At 50.2% G+C, this 21,231-nt stretch overlaps 1 protein-coding gene across 13 annotated transcripts in view; it reads right to left on the bottom strand.

Moving 5' to 3' along the window:
* The window catches only part of AGAP1 (ArfGAP with GTPase domain, ankyrin repeat and PH domain 1), a 513,101-nt gene that overhangs the window by 206,952 nt on the left and 284,918 nt on the right, over positions 1 to 21,231 (bottom strand). The window contains exon 10 of one of the 13 annotated variants that reach the window (XM_033111681.1): positions 6,315 to 6,780. The exons of the other annotated variants lie outside the window; for them this stretch is intronic. Within the exon in view, the coding sequence (XP_032967572.1) occupies positions 6,616 to 6,780 (165 nt within the window). The 3' untranslated portion in view covers positions 6,315 to 6,615. Of the gene's footprint in view, positions 1 to 6,314; positions 6,781 to 21,231 lie in introns of those variants that run through there. 13 annotated transcript variants of the gene reach the window in all.

The following is a 21,231-nucleotide window of genomic DNA, read 5'->3' on the forward strand; positions in this document are numbered from 1 at the left end:
ACCTAACTTTCTATTGTTTGAATGAGTATCTGGGTTTCTTTTGGTGTAAAGAATAAGCTGAAAGACGAACAATCAAAGGAAGGTTAGCCCCTAAACATAGCACTACTCAGAGCATAAGAAAGCAATTAAGAGACTGGTTTGGGAGGGGCAGGTAACCTGTGTGGATGGTGATCCCAGAGTCGTTCCTTCTGGAGGGGCATCCCAGGCAGACACACAACCCCGGCTCCCAGGGGTCAGCGCACAGGCCAGACCTAAGCTGTGCTACAATCCGGCCTGTTGGTTACTTCCAGCTGCCCAAAGAGGCCTCTGAACCGCTTCCAGCACTGCGAAGGGCAGACCACGGCTTTTCAGACAATCGTTCAGAACTTGTTCAGCAAAGCTCAGATTTTATTTCCTTCAAAGGTTGAAATTTGTTCTACAGATAAAAGAAATACCTTTGGGGAAAAGAGCGCTAAGGCCTTCTTGACACACGCAAGTCTCTCCCAGCGAGGACAGGCTGCTGTTGTGCCAGGGCCCAGCCGGCCATGGACATGCAGGTAGAAACGGGAAGCCAGAACGTAACAAACAAAACCAAAAAACGGCTCAGAAAAGAGTAAGAAAGAAGGTCTGGTGCTAATTAGTCGTTCTTCTCTGAAAGCTGGCCGACCCGCAAAGGGAGTACTTTTTGGGGGGCTATGCTCCCATTTTGAAATGGGAGGGAACAAAAAAGGAAGCTTTGGACGTTTTAGGATGAGGCTCCAACAGGACAAGTCACAGCCATTCTTCCCCAAGAACAGAGAACGGTTGTCTGGCCTCGGCGAATAATTCCTCCTGTTTAACTTCTTTTAAAACTTCTCGTGGGTGGAGAGGGAGTTAATAAAAGAAACAATATGGATAAGAAAATGCAAGGTGCCCAGAGTATGGCTAATGGAATCTGACGCTGGCTTTAATTTTAATGAACAAAGTTGCCACTAGCAACAAAACTGTCAGCAGCCACCGAGCACCATTAATAAAGCTGGAGACGACATTAGTGCCCAGCTCCAGTACAAAAGGTTCCCCTCGCTTCATGCTGTGCTAAATTGGCTGCCCAATTTTTCTTAAGTGTCCATTCTATTTAGAAGACAATTTATTAATTTTTGCCATTCATTGTCACTTGACAGGCCATCATTTTGTAGCCCGAATTTTAGATGAAAACTAATTGAAAAGACTGGCAGTATTTATGAGGGGTATTATTTGTCAATTACAGCAGCAAATACTCCTTGCTCCCACCAACTTTGACGCTCCTGTTCTTTGGGTGTGAGAACTGCTAGTGCTGGCATTAAAATATGAGGAAGTCTCTCCCAGCTCATCAGCTCATCAATTTCATAGGCACGGAGGGAACCCACCTTTCATGTTATATGGAGCTTTCATGGTAGATGGATACATTGTAACTTCTGACAAAGGGAAGTACACATCAAGTAATGAGTACATTTAATTGTGCACACAAAATATAATTCACTGTGAAATAATTCCGATTCGTTACTTTTTATCATGTCTAGATAAGAGTCACGGAGAACTACTTAAAAGGTCCGCTTTCTTAATTTTGTAGTTGTAAAATAATTTCCCCCTAAATAACCATTAAACAAATTCAAATAAAGGTATATATTCTGTCCAATCTGCCAACTTGAAGGCTCAGTGTCTTTTAAAAAAAACACAACAAAAACAAACAAACAAACAAAAAACCCTAAGCCTTATCTTTTACAGGGAAAACTACTTTTAATCGGTAGAGAAAGCCCTCTAGAACTTTGCTGCTGAACGTGTGATGAACACACTTCTTTAAAGATGTTATGTTCATATTCTACAGCAGTATCCTTTCGTGTTTTTTAACTAATGTTACCAAAACCCTGGATGAAATGTGCTGCGGCCATGCATAGTTATTTGCTTAGCAACTAAAGAAAAAGTAAACGAATTACAATTTCATATGTCCACCTTAAGTTTCCTTTCTGCAGTAATGTTGATGATGGAATTTGGTGAAGATTGCTATATAGCCTGGATTACGTTCAAATTCATACAAAGTTAAAGGTTTTAGCAATCAAAATAAGCATTTTCGTAAAATAAAAAAACTAAATTCAATGACGTACAACCAGGGTCCTGTCAGTTATCCCCAGCCCTCGGCCAGAACAATGAGAATTCCCCGAGATCACCTAGGCAGCAGCGCCGAGTGGAGCTATAGTCACCTAACACATTCAATAGCAAAAAAACATGGCACAGATCAAAAGGCATATCTGAGGATGAACTTCAGCAGACTTCTGGGTTCTTCAGGGCTTTTAACTGGAAAACCTTTCTTTATACCTAAATGACTCGTGTGCTGGCTTTTTAAAAATCAGTTACAGGCATGCATAGAAAATGCTTGTCTGTTAGTCGTTCCTTATCAAAAACTGACCTTGTACTTGCTACTATCCCAAGCTAGTTGACACACAGGAGATGCTCTTTGTGTCACTCAGGCAGGGTGCCTGGTGGAAAAACAGACGATGTGTGTGTGATATGCAACAATGTGTTTGCGTGTAACCACTTTTGTAGTTTCTGTTTTAATAGCAACGGCCATATGAAGGGTAGCACGCTCTTTTCAATGGATGTGCTTTGAGCTAGAGACCCAGGAAAGTGGGGACACGAGGGGAGGAAACCGTGTCTGAGGTCTCCTTGCAGGTGCTCAGGGAAGGCCCCAAGAGCAGCACCCCAGGAATGAACCACCCCTCCACTGAGAGCAACTGAAATGCTGACTCAGAATCTGAGGGGGGGGGGCTCCAAAGAGGGCACTCCACACGGAACGCTTGGCTCCCTCAGAAACACATCTGCACCCAATAAAGGCAGTGGCACTGAGTTTGTGTATCTTTCTGCTTATCTACAGCTGTCCTTTCAGGCTCATGCCTGACCATGCCTGACCAGACTCCACACTATGGAAGCCGAGTGGCTTCCCAGACATCAGATCTCATGGCACAAGGTCTTTGGGGTCTGGCCCCGAGCAGGCAGCACTATCTGAAGTGGTGGCATTTAGGGTAACTCTGGCAGGGGACATTTATTGGAGGCTGTCCTGCATCTAAGCCCCACTCTCATAGCCACAGGTTTCTGATTCTGAATGGGAAGTTCACCCTTCCCATCTTCCCTGTGCACTCTGGGTCAACACGTGGCCTAAGTCAAGTCCATCGTTCTGCCACTGCACATTTCGTGCCCAAGTCACAGGGACTGATCCAGTATTGGACTGTCCGGTGGCCCACGTGGGGCTGCTAAGCACTCCCAGAGACACTTCCAGGGCTTGTGTTTGACTCAAGTCCACTGCGGCCGCAGATGTGGACAGGACAGGAACTTCCAGTGCCGGGGTCAGACATGGAGCACGAGATGCGCAGGGGTGATGGCAGCCTTCGTCCAAAGAGGGCGGAGCCAGAAGGTGTGTCCTGACGCCGCTGGTGGGGCCACCCCTGGGCTCCAGGGAGTCGCAACCTCAAACAGCAGGAGAGGTGCATGTTCTCACACACATAACCCAAATAATTCGGGGCAAGACGAGGGACTGGGACAGACCCAAGGGAATAAGCTATAGCCTCTGTGACGCTAAATCACAATGAAAACTTAACACACGCTTGGTGCTTCTGACCCCAGGCTGACCCTGGGAACAGAGCAGCCTGCACGCATCGCACGGCCACCAAGGGCACACAGCCCATATCTCTACAGCACGGGGTCACGAATGTCTCCTCCCTCCCTGATGCCCGGTCACCCCGTCTCCAATTCCGTCAGACGGCCTTGACTTGAATTAAGTGGGGCTGCTCAGGTCCCCGGTTCTCCAGCACCGTGGAGGATGAGGTCTGAGTAGATGTGTATTTACAATATAAAACCCAGAAGCTCGGGGCGATGAATGCAAAGAAACGGAAAACTGATGCTCTATTTTTACTTAAACCTGGAATCACTCCATTTATAATTTAGTAAAATTTCACTTTTATAACTTCAAAATATAGCCCGGGCAAAATAAGTTCAGCATTAGGTTTGAAGAATGACACATCTGTAACTGGCTTAGTAACGATAAGTACAAAGTAGTGATGATATTTCAGTAAAGGACAGCAAAGGGAACTGCAGGAGACACTCACTTTTGAATAAACGTATAAATGGCTGGATTTGAAATGCCTGCCACACCACTGAACTACTAACGCCCTGATAGATCCAGCTCACCCTTTCCCAGGCAGACGTCCGCTACCGGCCACCTTACTGGCCATTTCCTCGTGTCACTGCAATGCCCAGCACCCCCACACATCAGCAACCCAAGTTCCTACGTGGGAGGACGCCGATTTGGAGACCATCACACACGGATACCTTCGTCTTTTCTTCCTTTAAACCTTTTCTGCTTTTCTTGCCCTTCACACAATTAGGTACGGATCCATGAGTCATTCTAGTCTAAAATAACTGATGTTGGGATTTTAGAAGTAACAAATATAGAAAGAAAACCTGAAAGGTTTTCCTCTGTAGTGTCCTACCAGGATGAACATGTCACAAAGTGACAGCCTGGACCAAACGTCCCTGGCTACGGCCGTGGACATGATCTCTACTTTCAGGGCAGGGGTGGGGGGTACTTTACAAAATACTGGCTTCAAAAATAAGGATGATCAAAGAACTTTCTTATAATTTGCTCCATTAACTTTCATATGAAAAAAATAATAAGTAAAGCGGGAGAAAAACGAACCATTTTTTAGACTCTACCATCAGATTCCACCTGTTCAGCCTGGTAACCCACAGCTTAACAGATGACACAAGTAAAGCTTCGACAGGTAAGAAACTGCCCTAAATCGTGGCTAATGAGTGGAAGTGGCTGGAGCAGGCACCAGGTGGCCTGGAGTCCCAGAGCCCCTTGTTCCCACCACATGTCCAGGCCCTGAGCTAATCCCGGGGACCTAACTGTGGCTGTGCCCACACCTGAACCAGCTGCTGCAGAGCTGGGTGTCATTCTGCAGTACAACTGTGAAACTGTTCTGTGAAACCGACAGGAGTGGCCCATCTGACACCACTCAGAGTATGGACCTCACCTTCCTCCTGAGGGGAGGGGAGGAAGAGAGAAAGAGGGGTGGGCGCACCCTCTCGGCTCCGTGCCCCGTGGTTTGCCAACGAGGCCCCAGGGATAACTCCACTGGAAGCGGGGGGGGGGGGGCAGGGGGCCGGGGGCACGTGGTCTGCTCCATGCCACTATCTCGATCTGTCGGCCTCGAACAACAGACGGCCTAAACCATCTCGGCTGTGACAGGACTTGGAAAGGCTTGGTCATATTGGTCGTCACCAGTTTGTTGGAGATGACCCCAAGACTTCTGGAAGATAAGGCAAGGCTGAGTGGGGGAGTGCCTGCTCGATAAACTGGGCGGTACCACTTTCTCTAGCTGAGTGACTTGAGTTCCACAGCTCAGTCTCAATCATTCCATGAGCCCACTCATCTAACTCCTTCTTCTTCTCCAAAGAAAGCCCACAACTGGCATATTTACTCTATTTGCTTCATTAAAAAATTGGAGTCATTAGGTAGTATTTCCATAGTGGAAGCTGATGAAGGCAGATGGCACTTACTAGGAATTTTTATTAATAATGTTATTTCCCAAATTAATTCTGAAAGCACTCTACATTTATTTCTAACCAAAGCCAACACAAACTGCCAATCATCCTTTCTCCCATCACAATAGATCAGTCTGTGGCTTTCTTGTCTCACTCCGCTCAAAACTGAACTCGTTTGTTCTATAAATTTCAGCACTTGTAAATGCACTTATCGTACTTTACTCCCTAAATGAGGCTGAATAATATATTCGGTCTGATTAAATTTTCATTAACATTCAAAATCATTATCCAGTCATATTGCCTGGTAAAACATTCTGGCTTTGGAGTCCCAAAATAATTACCATTAGGTCTTGAAACGTGATACCTGGTCTTGCTAACAAAGAAACACAGAACTGTGGCCTAGTCTGTCGAAAACAGAGCAACTGCAGATGGAAAGAAAGAGTCCATCCTTGTATTTGCGTCATCCCAGTAGTATGGAGAGATTTATCTGTACCTGCCTGGGGGTTAATTAGACGGAGCTCAAATCAGAGGGAAGTTGACAATCCAAGTCCGGAACTTTTCTGACTCAGTACCATAAGCAGCCACAAGTCACACTATGTTCCTAAAAAGTTCGTCGCTTCACCTGGGCAAATCACAGGGGCTTCAATCTTGAAACAGAGAAGGGGGCAGATTTTCCTCCCCACGCAGTCTGTGAAATGCAGTGAAGACAGGTCCTTTACACGACCTCTGATTCTGACGCCTTCCATTTTCACCGTGGCTTGTACCCACCCCACCCCCCGAACATGCAAAGCTCCAAAACAAGGTTTTTATTTTTATTTTTTTAAATCAAAGGAAGAGTATTCGCTCTCATCGATTTCTTTCCTTTGTGGAGTGAATCGCCTGCTATAGAAATTCAGGGCTCTTTTGTAAGTGGCCCAACTTTCCGGGGAGCACTCCATTTTCCTTCCCTGCCTTCTGTAACCTCTTTGTTGGGAAGTGTCAAAGATCAGAGCTGCGGTGAAGTGGGGACAGACAGCAGCGGCCTGCGCGCTATCGGCCGATCTGCAGTCCACCTCTGCGCTCACTCCCACCGCTAATTCATCACGGCCCCGACAGCTGGGCTGACCGGGCGCCTCCAGCACAATGCGAGCCGGGCTGACCACCCCTTGGCGCTGGCCAGCCGGGGGAGGGCTGACGGCCGGGGCTTCGCTGGCCTGGGCTCAGATAAGTGCTGGTTGTCAGTGCAAGGACAAAGAAGGGCAGGCCCTGGGGAGAGAAAGGAGATAAAAAAAAACAAAAAACCCCTCACCACTGCTTTATCTGATGACGGTTATGGCTAATTAATTATAAACTCAATTACCTACCCCTTACTGCAGCAGTCTCTATTCATTAAGAGATAAAACTTGACTGACGGTTAACTTTCCCTCGCAGACGCAGACACACACCGCATACTTGCTTCCATTTAAGACTCTCCAACACCCTGTTTCCTAAAAGGATCTCCCCAAAGGCACCCATACCTGCCAGGTGCTTGTCAAAGGCTGGGAGGGTCCGAGTGTCCCCGCCTTCCAGCCCAGGCCCCTGCAGCTCACCGCCCTGGGCCCTGGCATCAAAACGCAACACCCAGACACCAGACAATAGCCATTACGTACACACGCCCCATCCACAGCTTCTCTCGCCTCTGCTGCATGTTAAGTGGATCTTTTAATTTGGGTGCAGGAATTGGCTAATCGGCTGCAGAACAGTTTTCCTTCTCCCGAGTCAATCTCCCCAACTGGGAAAAGGGAGGAAACGAACTCGCGCAGGCATTGATGATTCTTAAATTTAAATTCCCATTTCCCACCGAAATCCTGGACGGGCCTGACCTTCTTTTTCCGCTCCCGACACCTTGTTTCAGAGCTGGCGGCAGCCGCAGGCCCGTCTCATCAGTCGGCTCTATTCAGCGGAGGTTGTTAATCTCTTTCACCCTCTCTGCTTTGCCCACTTTAATGTATTTTCATGTCTATAAGTTCTTTTAATAAGCTGGGAGGGTCTGGGAGAGAAATACTTCAGGTTTCCTTACTGCTCGTCGCCAAAATTACCTCTGGCGACTGCAGATGACACGGGCTGGCTGTGCATCCAAACACTCAGGGCGCTTTCTTTTCTTTACAGGAGGCTCCTGTTCGAGCCCCGGGCTTTCGCATTGCAGGGATTATTTTTTGGAGAGCTGTGAGGAGGCGTTCCTCAGCCCCTTCCCCCTTCATCTGTTCACATGCCCCTGCACTGGTATCTCCCAGAGGCCTCTCAGGAGGCTCCCGGTGCTGGGCGCAGGTCAGAGCGCCGTGCCCTGGCCCAGGCGTCCTGGCCCCAGGTGCCAATGACCCGAGGTGGGGAAACTGAGGGCTGCTGCTGGCAAGGCAGGGATGAGAGCATACAGCATACCTTGCCTTAAAAATCTCCAAAACGAGCTTTGTCCCCGGGGTCCCACGTGGTGCATGTGTGGAAGGTGAAGTTTACGGGCAGGACGGTGCTGGGGCGTGGGTGTGGGTGGAGCTTCCCCTGCAACTCCCAGGAGTTGGCTCCGCGTGGGTGCTTGCTCACCACTGCGACCTCCCAGCCCGAACCCCAGTTTGCAAAGCCCCTTCCCCCACTCCTGGCTGAGAAGGGCAGCAGGAGCATCCAGAGGACGCTGACAATACATCCAGCGTCACCACTGGCTCCAGGCCAGGCCGCGAGCTCAGAGATGCTGGAGAGGCACGCAGGCCCAAGGCTAGCCAGCTGGGAGGACACCTAGCGACCAGGTTGGCTGGACAGGGGAGATTCCTGTAAAGGCCCAGCCAGCCAAAACCTGCCTGGGAGTGTCACAGTGCGAGGTGGAAGAGCTGGGGTGCGGGCCCAGCAATACTGAGCACAGACTCGCTAAACAGGCCCAGGCCGGTCAGTCACCCACCGCCCACAGCAGACCACGGCCCCCCAGATGGGTGCAGACCTGAAAACACAAAGATGCCCTGGAAGGGACGTGGCACGCGTGAGCTATGGGCCGGCCATGGGGCTGCCCGACTCTGCAGGGCAACCAGCATCTGTTCAAGTCTAGAGCGTCCGTGGTGGACTAAGGCCAATCGTGTATGGGCAGCGTGGAGACTCAGCGCGATCCCGAACACAAATCTTCGGTGCAAAGCAACTGTCTTTTCAAGAATACACTGCAGTCAGTCACAGTTGTCCCCGTGTTTCCTTACAAAGCCCTCCCCGCCAGCGGCTTCAAGTCAAACAGATACGCTGCACCATCATTTTCCACATGTGGACTCTGCAACGAAAGCTGCTGGGAACAACGTCACTGCCAACGGCTACACCTGCTAATCTGTGACGTGGAGACTTCTGCAGAGCTCACGACACACAGGAGCTGGGGGCCCTAGGAAGCCAGGTCACGGCCCCGGGGCATGTAGTTATTTTCAGAACTGGAGAAACGTCACCAATTTGTAAAGTAAGATTAGGAAAAGAGGCAGCAGTGAATATCTTGTGGCCACTGATATTTCTAATGTATTTAAATAACACACACTTTCTCATGGATAAATGCGAATCGCTCTGAGCAGGTCAGAAGGGGCTTCCTCCTCCCTCAGGCTCTGCCCCGTTGGCTCCTGTGCACAGTGTTTCCTTCACGACCACGTCACTAACCCGCCCTATGCCTGTATCATCTGTGCATCGGGAAAGGTGCTGCTGCCGGCACGAAGGCAGGTGGGGATCAGGGAGCCCAGACTTCCCAGAGCACTGGCACATCTCACTTCCTTTCCCCTTGTTGCCCTGGACCCAAGAGGAAGTGCCAGGGAAGAAGTGGGGGGAGTGAGAGGCAGGGCAGGAAAGGTGCGCTCAGAGAGGCAGAGTACGTCACGGAGTGACACGGCCTGCACGGGGGGGGGGGGGGGGGGGGGGGGCCACGAGCACATCTTCTCCCCCAGGGGCAGGGCGGGGGGAAAGAGCCTGGTGCTGGAGAAGGGTGGGGCGACAGGTAAGGGCGGCGTCTCCCCTTCCCGGCTGGCACCCTGGGAGCAGAGGTAAGTCACAGGTACAGAGGCTGAGCTTTGCACAGGCAGGGCAGAGGCGGGTGCTGGTCGGGGTACTCAGGCACCCCTGTAGCGCTGCACACTGAAAACCTGCTCCCCAGCTGTGACGTCACACACACCTACGCCACGGACCAGCACAGGAGGAAGGGCCGCGGACGGAAAGCTGCTTGTCAGCTTGTTTGCATCGTCAGCACCCCTGCACGGGACGAATCGCTTTCAAATTCAATTGCAATGAAGACTGGAGGAGACAGGACAAAACCAGTGGATTGTAGTCATACGTGGCGTCGCAAGGGGCACGGGTTGGCCCGCAGACGGAAGACGTTGGCAACTTCTCCCAGGAAAAGATATCCTGACTCCTTCTCGAGGTGGACCTCGTCCTTTTTCTGAGGAAACTTGATGGCGGTCTTTAGTATTCACCGGCATAATTAGGACTGCAGTTAATTTCATTAAATTCTCTTGCTGCTAAATGAAGCAGATTATGAGACATCTTTTATTGCAAGGCGTGAAATTACAGCCTGTCAGCTGCCAATGGCGGGGTGAAACTAATGAATTACAGGGTAAATAACACCAGAATTAACCAGCCAATTTAACATACCGCCACGGAACAAAGTCATTTTTACTTAGAGCTTTAAGGAACAACACAGCCAGGATACGTCCACAGCACACACACGAACGGAGAGCTGGGGCCATGGGGGAGGAAGGCCCCAGGCGCTGTGGGGGGAAGGCCCTGGACGCCAGGGGAGAAAGCAGCTGGGGACACAACTCAAAAGCCCTGCCCAACACTGGAAAAGCACCAAGAGCCAGACGAGAGAAAGCCCTCCAAATACTTACAGGCTGGGGGAGAAAGTTCAAGAAACAAACGGTCGAGGCGCATCTCGGTCTCCCTCACGCGTTTCGTTACGAGGACCAGGAAAACGTTACCTGCGTGCTGCGGGCCGACGGTACGTTTCAACACACAGAAGAGCACCTTGCAGGTCAACTACCTACCCAGTCAGCGCTATTCTCACCAGCCACGATGTCACCACCACTGGGCGTCACAATCGATGGAGTCTTCTTTCCAGGGTCAATTCTCTCCCCTTGCTGCTAAATCCACATCTTTGTTGAGTCAACCATGCCTTTCCTCTTTGTCTGAGCTGCGTCCTCATACGGCCCAGGCAGGGCGACAGCTCCAGGATTAGAAGGACGCTACTTGCCTGTGAGGGTGACTTGTCCCTTATCCAGTCACAAGGTGCAGACGCCACCCGGTGCTGTGCCGCGGAGGAACGTATGGGTGTGATGATTGGTCCTGCCCTGAAGATGCCCAACACCGGTGGGCAACTGTGAGAGGGGAACGGAAACGGGCGGGTCGGAGGATCGGCCAGAAATTATTTTATGTCAAAGGTTTTAGCCCCCCGCCCCAACCCCCAGGGTACTGACCAGACTATGAAACTGCAGGGCTGTAAACGCCTGCAACGGGCAGTAACTTTCCAGTAAAGTCCAATTGCTCGTTTTGATGGTGTAAAAGAAGAAACGAGAAGGAGAGCTGTAGGGAGGTCGGCGCAGGCTGCACCTTCAGATGAGACACCACAGGTCAGGTGCCGTGGAGGACAGTCACTGTCTTGGCAAATGAACCCCCGACAGGCATCCGTCTTAGGATATAGGAACCTAACTGGAATGGCAGAAACCATCTCTTTAGGGCTGCTGGCTGTACCACTTAAGTTATGAATGTTCAAAAACACTGGGAATGTTTCTTGTTTGATAAAATGACGGTTTAAATTACTGTGACTAGAACAGTTTTACGATAAATTTGATTCATTTTAACCCTGTCATAGCTTTTCAGAGATCTAATTTTCTATAGAGAATGAGCTTCAAGTTAAATAATTTATGAAGAGTTCACATTACTTATGAATTTAACACAGAGTATGTATACATACTCCAACAAGGTTGTTTCTGCTGGGGACCATTCTTCTTTGACAAAACCCAAAGCAAGAATCACATGGATGGAAAAAGGGCTCTGAATTTGGGGACAGAATAAATAGCCAGAATGGCCAAACTCGCGAGAAAAACAAACAAAAAACACGACCAAGTCTCCCTCAGCTCTAGTTTCCTTTCTAAAGCAACTTTTTTTTTTCTGATCGGAACTGTCTTTTCTTTCCTAGTTTCCGATTCTGTCTACACCACCCCCTTCTTATACCCACTCACAAACCCCAACGTCCCACGAGACGATCCTGGTTTCAGCCTCTGGGTTCAGACGCCCCGAGCCCGGGCCTTCGGTCTGCCTGTGTGACCCCAACCGCGTCCTCTGCCACCTTCTCCACACACTTTGCTCAACATGTTCAAAGGGGGATGTCGACTGGTCTGCAGCTCTTACCACGTGGGGTGGGGAGGGGCGGGGCCACGGCCCTTGGAAAAGTGTGGACCCTTTTCTGAGGAGAAGGACCTGCCAACTCTACACTCCATCGGGGTTTCAGGGGCGTCTATAAACTCTGGGGTAAGAACTTACAAACAAATGGCTTTCTTCCAATCTCCTTTCTCCTCTGCGTCCTAGACCCCACCTTCCCACTGTCCAGTAAACCGTTTCGGAGGGTGCCTCTTTCAAACTCACTGGCTTCTGGAGAGAAACACACCTACACAATCTCAACCAAACGTGGCAGGTGTGATGGGAAGTACGTCTGAGCACACACTGAAAGAAGGATTTCTAGAACAGACGTGGAGAGCTGGGGGCCCCCAGCCACCCCCAGGTAGATGACTGGCTAGGACTCAAGGAGCCGGTACAGTCGTACTCACAGCTGTGGTTTGTTACAGTGAAAGGATACAAATCACAGTCAGCCAAGGGAAAAGGTGCGAAGGGTGAAGGCCGGGGGTGCCAGGGACAAGCCTCCAGGAGTCCTCGCCCAGTGGAGTCGCGCAGGACATGCTGAAGTCCTCCCCCACGGAGCTGTGACAACACGTGTGAAGTGCTGTCTACCGGGGAAGCTCACGAAGGGCTCAGCACCCAGGGGTTTCCTGGGGGCTGGCGACGTGGTCACGCTCTGCCTGGCACGTACCCAAATCCCAGACTCCCAGGAGGAAGGCAGGTGTTCAGCCTGTACCACACTGTTTGTACAGTGTAGGCACAGCGAGCCGCTTTTATCAGTCAGTGAATGCTGGGAACCCTCCCCCAATCCAAGTTCCGGATGCCAACCAAGGGCCACCTCGCAAGCAGGCTTTCCAAGGACAGCAGGCAGGCCCGCCGTGGGAACTCTCTCCTGCAGTTGGCCAGGTGGGCAGGTGAGTGGGCAGGAAGCCAAGTGAAGGTGCAGGGTGAGTGCTCAGACCAGGTCCCCAGGAGCGCGAGGGCTGGGCCAGGACAAGGGAGTAGCCCCCTGAAGAGGGCAGACCGGCCAGGTATTCAGGATGAAACGTGGGCAGGACAGGGCGACTACCCAGGAGCCGGCAGGGAAAGGCCTGGGGCAGTCCCACGTTCCCACATGGTGATGCCATGACTGTCCCTGAGACAGACAAGCAGGCTCACGGCTCAGGGAAGGAAGAGCAAGAAGAAACGGTTGTTGTAGGTTGTAGGGCTGGCGGTGACCCCCTGGCTAAGGACAGGGGGTGCAGCCTGTTTCTGTGTCCGTGTCTGTGAACACCTGCCTTCAGGGAAGTGGGTGCCGAGTCTGGTTTGGCTCCGGGTGAAACACGATGAACATCATGTGACTCAGGGTGTGGCTGGGGGCGTGGGGTCACCCCTGCACTCGCTCTGTCCCCTTCTGAGAGCCTGGGACAGCCCTGAGGCTCCCTCGCGGGGCACGTTTCTGCTCCTGTCCAGGTAACTTGCCTTGTCAACTGTTGGACAGCAGAGTCCAGCTGCCAGGCCTGGGGACACCCCAAACAAGAAGTTGTAATTGCCGCCCACACAAGAAGCACCATCTAGGGAGAGTGGGGATGGCAAGGATAACCGTCAGTCATCCGGACCTGGTGTGACAGGTGTGATGAGGTGCGTGTGCAGAGGCCATTTTAGGAATTAAGGCTGGTGCACAGAAAGAGGCACCTGCCCAGGCTCGGGAGAGCAAAGCCAGGAGGGCTGCTGAGGGGAGGCGGCTCTGACAGGTCATGGGCCAGCAGGACGAGCCGGGTGGAGGAGGGATGGTCAGGGAACACTGTGTGAAAAGATGGGGGGCAGGAGAGGCAGCACACAGGCAGGAGACGTGGTGGTGGCGTGGGTGGGACACCGGCTGGGACAGAGGCTGGGGCCGGGGGACAGAGGCAGGGCAAGCCTGGCCTGGACCCTGTGCTGAGGTGCATGCGATCCTGGGAAGGTGGGGTGAGGGCCAAGCCGAGACCCTGCCCGCTGGCTTGGGCCCCGCTTCCAGCTCCCAGATGCAGTCACGTTAGCGAGACAAGTACTTAACGCTTTCTGAAATCAACTGCCACCATTTAAAAATGACAAGATTTGAGATGCAAACCCCGATTCCTGGCTTCCTTTAAAAACTAGCACCATCTGGGAATGCGGGTCACAGAGTAAGAGTGGCGTGGGAGTGACGGCTGCCTCTGGCGGAGGGAGCTGCCTTCCTCATGAAGCAAACCTCAGCCCCCACGCCCCGCACACACTCATCAGAAGAGCCTGCTTGCCCCTACTGCACACTGCTTGCAGCCCCTGCATTGGACATTTTATTCATTTGGCCACAGGCAGCCCAAGTCCACTGACATCTTGAGGTCGGGCGGAGAGGTCCCACCCGGAAGTGCACTTACGAGATCAAAAAGGACCCAAACGGCTGTGGAGCTGGTGGGCCTAAAACGGGAGCTCTGTGATCCAGGGCCGAGAGGCGCAAGAGCTGGAAGCCCAGGGATGACAAGTGTGCTGAGTCACACAGCGCGGGACGTGGCGCTGGCACAGGCACGGCCCCAGAGGTTCTACAAGGAGGGGGAGCACGAGGTGCAGGAACCCAGAGAAGAAAGGGGCGTCGCTTCTGCGGCAATGGCAGTCACTCCGGGCCCAGACGGTACAGTTCCACGAGGAGAGTGGGGCCCGAGCGGAGACGCAGAGGGTGGGGAAGTGCTGGCGAAGGCAGGAGGAGCGATTGTACAGAGTCCCCGAGGAGGGGAGGGAGAGTCCAGTGGGGACAGGAAGAGTGGACGGGGAGGAGGTAGAGGGAGACAGTCTAGGTGAGAAAGAGTGAGACCCTGGACCTGGGAGGATGGAGCGGAGAGCACACGTCTCCCCGGGATGCTGCCACAGGACGAGGGGGCTGACTGGTGCTGGGGTGGGGGTGGGTGGGAACCGGGGCATCAACACTGACACAGCAGATTCCTACGGCCTCGGCAGATTCCTACGGCCTCGTGGGGCTCCACGGTGAAAACCGAGAAGGGGGAGGGATATCAGGGCAACAAGCATTCCCATTACTGTTGAAGACCTGTACCCTCCATTTTATATAGAAGCCTACATATGTGAAGAGAACATTTTCAGTTTACAGAACTGACAGGCTAGGAAAACACGAATCCACAGGGAGGTTTGCTAGGGTGAGTCCTTGGTGCCTCCCGAACAATCCCTTCTAAGAACAATGTCTTTTTAAATTCACAGGAACACAAAAGAACTGACTAAACTGAAGTATAGTAACCAAAATATTTTTTTTTTTAAAAAGTCTGTGGTAAACAATGCATCTTTAACACCCAAGTAAGATCTAGCGGCAGATGGCAAACCTACCACACTCCCAAATAGTGAGAGTGTAAAGCAACCCATCAAATGATCAGTGACAACTGCCATGGGAGGTGCAATGTGGGTGACAAGTCACAGGAGGGTCGTTGCCTACGCTCACACCTGGAGGCGACGTCAGATTTCAGTCGGGGTTGGTAGAAATAAGATGGATCTCCCCACCCACGTTCTCGACCCCCGAATCGACCCACCGAGGCCTCTAAAGAGCTCTCGCCATAGCCGGTGGTCGGGGCCCTGGAGCAAGCGCTTGCTCTGGGCTAAGACGTCGTCAAGTGGCACCTTGTAGGAGGAGGTACAAGTAGGTGTTCTCATCCTCGGAGTGGTGACCCCAGATTCCTCTTAGATACAGACACATTTCCTAATTCTGGGCTCCACATTCTTTCCCACACTGAGGAATGTGAAGGTAAGACTTCACAGATGGTTACCAGAAGGACGAGGCACCCACAGCTCTTTGAGAAGGGTGGGTACGGGGTGAGGAGACAGCAAATCATGAGGAAACGATACCAGGATGAGTCTGTGAGAAGGGTCGGATGCTGGAAATAATTTATTCTTTCAGCAACAGTAGAAGACGACAGAAATCCAGTGTCGTGTGGCAGGAAAGGGCCTGTGGGGAAGTCCAGGCATCCAGACACGTAAAGCCACGTCACAGACCCTCGCACGGCATCAGTACTTGGTAAACACGGGGAATTATTCATAAATTGCTAAATGGTAAGCAAGTGACTATTCTGAAAATAAATGCATATCTATTCAAGGTTTCTTGACGAGTGAGACTGTTGGTATCTTCTCTTCTGAACAGGAACTCTCAACACCGTTATCGCATCGTTTATTATTACATATTAACCGGTAACTTCCGGACCTCTTTTCCATCATAGGCGGGCTTCCTGTAAGTGTGATGTACACTCACCATCCAGCACCTTCTGCTCCTGCTCGTTGCTCCACAGCCGGTTATCTAGCTTCCTCTCCATCACGTATGGTATCATCGAAGACCTTGCCCCCAAGCCAACGGAGGCTTCCTAGTCCTTTTCCTATCCTATCTCCCTCTTTAAAAAGCCAACTTCTTTTTCCCCTACGATAGCAGTCTCTTAGTCTTTTTCCTCGCTGTTCTGGTGCTAGTTTTACTTTTCTCTATGGGCTCTTCTTCTCCTGCCCTTTCTTGTAACACCCGTGTCCCTCAGATGCCATCCTAACCCTCTGTTCTCACTCTGCGATTCTTTGACCTCAAATACACTTATGTCCTCGATGACCATTTCTGTCCTGATGATCCCCAAACATACACACCGTTAAGCAGACTGCCCTCATCTATAAGAACGTCCACAACATGCTTGCTCTGGCTATTCCACTGGTTCCTGAAACTTAGGACGTCGAAAATCCACACTCGCTGCTTTTCCCGTGGTCCCATTCATCCTGTCCCGCGCAGCCCCTCCTGCCTGGAACGACGTCTATGAAGGTGGCCAAGCCAGAAATCTCAGTCTCAGTCCCTCTTCTTCTTTCTCCCTCACCCTCTACATCCAATCAACAACCAGTCCTGTCCATTCTACTCCCATCAAGTCTCCCAGATATGTCCTTTCCCCTCCACTCCTGCAGCCAGGACCTTCATGAGTCCAGCAGGTTCTCACTTGGTTGGATCACTGCTCTGCCTGCCTTCCCCTCACAGGGCTCCTGGTCCCTCTGACAGACTCCATCCCGCAGCCCGAATGACAACGCTTAAGTCCATCAGGTCTGAAGACTGCAAGTAACACCCGGGCCAATGAATGTTGAGCTTTGACCCATCACGTGGCAAGGCTTCCAAAGGCAGGAGCTAGAAAAGGAGCTGAGAAAGAGACCAGAGAGAGGGAGTGTTCCCAACTCCTTCTGGGCAAAGGGGACAATATGGCAGAAGAACAACTGTATTTCCTCTCTCCCCACATAAATAGCAGGTGCTGTGTCTCTAAGCCATTTGTTTCCTTAAGTGGTATCACAATGATGGAAGCCATCAGAATCGTTGCCACTGGATAGCTCACTGTCACGAAAAGCTGGCCGTCAACAGGTGTGTCACCTCTGGGAACGTGCCTCATGTTGACCTAAGTCCAGGAGGGCGAAACCTGACACCTCGGGCTGCAGGGAGACAGCGAGTCTCCAACGATCACAAGAGGATCTGATTACAAACATTCCTCTCCAACGTTTTGAGTAAACAGCTAATACACTCTTAGCTGGAAAATTATTTTGCTCATAAATTATTTCAGATTTTAATTTTCCCCTTTTCTGGTTATGCTGCCGCCCTTCATTGACTTTCTCATTTAAAAGAGAAGTTCATAATTCTTTATAAGTTTCTCTCATCCTGTGCTGGTGACATCTATTTCTGAGTGGAAATCAAACTACAAAAATATCTTTCAAATGATGAGAATCTGCAAATAAGGAACCATTTCATGTGTGAAAGTACAGATACGCCTTTCCTAGGACTCCTGGACAGGGGGCAACGGCAGCCTCCTGTATCTTCGCCTCAGGTTCCCCTAAAGTATTGATTCCTAACGGGGGTGGAGGTAGGATGGCTGGGAGAACTGATTGGAAACAAGCCTCTTCTCCTCACGAGAGCCCGTTCACAACGCTGGGCTGTGGCTCCTCTAACATCAGGCTGTGCTGGGTGTGCGACGTCTCCAGGTAACTCGAAGGAACAATCGTTGGTTGAGAATCACCAAGAGACTGGGAACCAGACTCAACCCAAATGGACCTGACTCTCGGCGGATGGAGGGGACGTGTCTGCATGTGTGCGCACAGACATGTACAGATGTCCCTCCAAGACTGAGGACCACGGCCCAAAGGCCTTCTGCAGTCCCTTGTACAATATTTACATGGAAAAGGTATGTCTGTGTTCTCAGACACTTTATTTCAAACTCAGCCTATTGTTTATAAGCTTTTCCCACAAAAGGTTGCTTCACACTAAATGCAGACGTCAGTCCCTTGGGGACAGAAAAGCCATATGCATGTCTTCTGACAGCTAGACCTGTCACATTAAATATCCAACATGGTTAATTTGCTAAATACTAAAATATCAACAATGTGTCTCTTGAATAAATGTTGTTTGTTGTGGGTAGCTTGAAGAATGGCTTTCTATTTCAAACTTACATTTCTGAATGGCAAATTTTATCAGAAAGTCTAAGAAACTGGATTTTCATTGTAAGTCTCCAGAAAATTATGTTTGCTTCTAATTTATGTTTTGTTTGTGTTTTTAATATTTAACCAATTTTAGCCTCTCAGAGCAAAAGGCTTTCTGTTCATCTATGGCAAACACTGAAAAGCTGAGGACTGAGCATGAAGAATGCAGAGCCAGGGTGAATGTTCCCCTCTGGTTCCCCTGGAACTTTCTGTTGCAGCAACTAGCAGAGCCTGATACCTATGATGGTTACTGAGACAAGCGTGGCTTTCTTGCTAGTTTGTGAGTTTCCGGAGTGTAGACTGTATCTCATTCAAACCAGTTTATTTTTGTAACTAGTGATGGTGGTTAACACATACACGGTCATCAACTGCAGCCTGAAATCATTTGTAGTTACTTAAATCATCTCATAATATTTTGGAGCCAACCATTTTGAATTATGTTAGTTTTCTAAATACTCATGCACGGGAAAAATGGCAAGAAAGAAAGGATACTTGAGAAAGCCTGGCTCCAATTCTTCCTTCTACTGTATGAAATGTCACAGCAAATCATGTCTTCTTCCCTTTTTAGCAAAATTAGTTTGGAGGCAAACTGTCACCAGCGGCAGCTTGTTCTTCATCAGGAGTGCCATTTAAATGACACTCATCAGGTGTCTCAGTGACCACGTAAACGTGTGACACACCCATTAAGCTTTATAAGAACTTTGCCGCTCCATCCTAAAACTCTCTACCTGCTTGTACTCCACTCCCAGCTACCATTTTCATGCTCGCTAAAACCTTTAACATTTATCTAAAGTTAAGAGTAATAAATTTATTGATGAAAAAGGAAACTCTCCTCCCATAGGCAATTACTATGATCTAATAAAGGTGAATACATGGTGTTGACATATGTTTACTTTTACACACATGCAGAGATGATGACACTGTTTCCTGAGCTGTTATTATGTGCCACTTGCAGGACAGAGTCTATCTACGATCTCATGAATCCACCCAACAACCCTGGAAGAGGACTGGCGGATCATTCCCATTCTACAAATGAGTTAACTGAGGTTCAGAGAGGGTTGGGGGTTTGCCCCAGGTGCACAGCGGGTTCCTACGGTCTCATTCTGAAAAGCTCAGATCTCTGCACCTCCCTGCAGTCCTGCTTCTGAAGGCCCGTTTCAAGGCTCGTGCCAGCACTGTGCTTTGATCCTGTACATTAGACACTCCATTTCAGTAAACACTTACTGGCACTTTTTTTTTTTAATGTAACACTGTCACCATATTTCACCCCTTCTCAAAACCCCTGAACTCAGTCTCCATCTGCCCGTCAGTTCATGACCTGCAGTTTAACAGACACATCCTGAAATATTTGTAGAGGTAACCATGAAAATAAATGTTCACCGGGTACCACATTCCTTCCCTTCTTTTTGTGCTCACATCTCTCCTGCCTTGGTTCTATTTCTCTGTCCCTTATCCCTAACCCAGGAGGCAGCTTTAGAGAAAACCCCAGGGGCTTGATTCTTCTGGAGCTGTTAGGATGCAAAGAGGCTGCCTCGCGAGGCAGGGGGCTGGCTGCCTTCATCATCTCCCTGCAAAGTCGATGAGCCCTGAACTTCTGGAATCACCCATGTAAACTGGTTAATTTTAAATGCCTGCTCTTAAAAACATGACGAGCGTCAACGGAGTTTGAAATCTGAGAACCCAAGAGGAGACAAAAGGGTGATGGACAACAGATTTCAAATTTCTGGCCAAGCGCCCTGCAGCCTGCAGGCTGAAACGTTTACTGTGCTATTATCACGGGAAGCATTACGTAAGCGAGGCGTTTTGAGGCAATCTCAGCATTCCCACTAGCCCCCCCCCGCAGGACGTGTTTCCCATGGGACCACTTATTTGGGTCTTCTCCCCGACGGCTGCAGACTGGACTCTTTGGGGTCTCCGTCCCCAGCACTCTAACTGGACTATTACTCATTCGATACTGCTTTTGATCACTGTACCTTCACCAAACAAGGAGGGTAACAGGAAACTGACAACATTTACAGCGTCAAAAGTTGGCTTTCCAAAGGAAAGCGGCTAAAGGGCTTTCGCGGCTTGCTGTTCAGTTTACTCTTCTGATTGCTCTGCCACTACTATGTAAATCAATTTGTTAATGTTCCTTACAAAATGCATGAGCCAGTTACACTGACAAACACACAAAGCTCATTCGTAATTAGCAGTTAATTAGTAAGAAGGAACAGATGCTGTTAGAGTTTCAGCAGGCAAACAGGTTCTGTAAACAATGCTTATAAATCTAAATGAATTTATTAACCACAATACAACTGTCAACGTTTTGTTGGCAGCCACACAAAATATGGCGGAATCCCCAAAATGTCTTTCTTTACAATGTATCACTAATCGCAGGGACAGCCCCGGCCTTAGCCCCCCTCTCTCTTCCTGAGATGTGGCGGCTTGGTCATTGCTTTCTACGGTACCCCCCACACAGACTGGTTACTAACAACGTTTCACTTTCCGCCAATGAGAAGTGACCTTTGAACGGGCCAGCAGGGCGAGAGGCCAAGGACCCGGAGTCCTCCAGGAACTCACTGTCCACCGGCAGGGCCACACGTGCACGACTCCCCCTCCCCCACGAGACAGGCTGACAGAACATGCAGGTAACGTAAGAAAGACGCCGACAAAGTGCTACGAGGACCGTGGGGAGGAGGCAGCCCGGCCTCAGATAACTATAGGTCTCAAAGGAGAGCGGCTTCTATGAGCAGCATTTTTTTTTTAAGATTTTTTTTTTTTATTGGGGAAAGGGAACAGGACTTTATTGGGGAACAGTGTGTACCTCCAGGACTTTTTTTTTCCAAGTCGAGTTGTCCTTTCAGTCTTAGTTGTGGGGGGCGCAGCTCCAGGCCTGCCAAG

Source organism: Rhinolophus ferrumequinum, chromosome 8 (genome assembly GCF_004115265.2).
Source record: "Rhinolophus ferrumequinum isolate MPI-CBG mRhiFer1 chromosome 8, mRhiFer1_v1.p, whole genome shotgun sequence".
NCBI lineage: Eukaryota > Metazoa > Chordata > Mammalia > Chiroptera > Rhinolophidae > Rhinolophus > Rhinolophus ferrumequinum.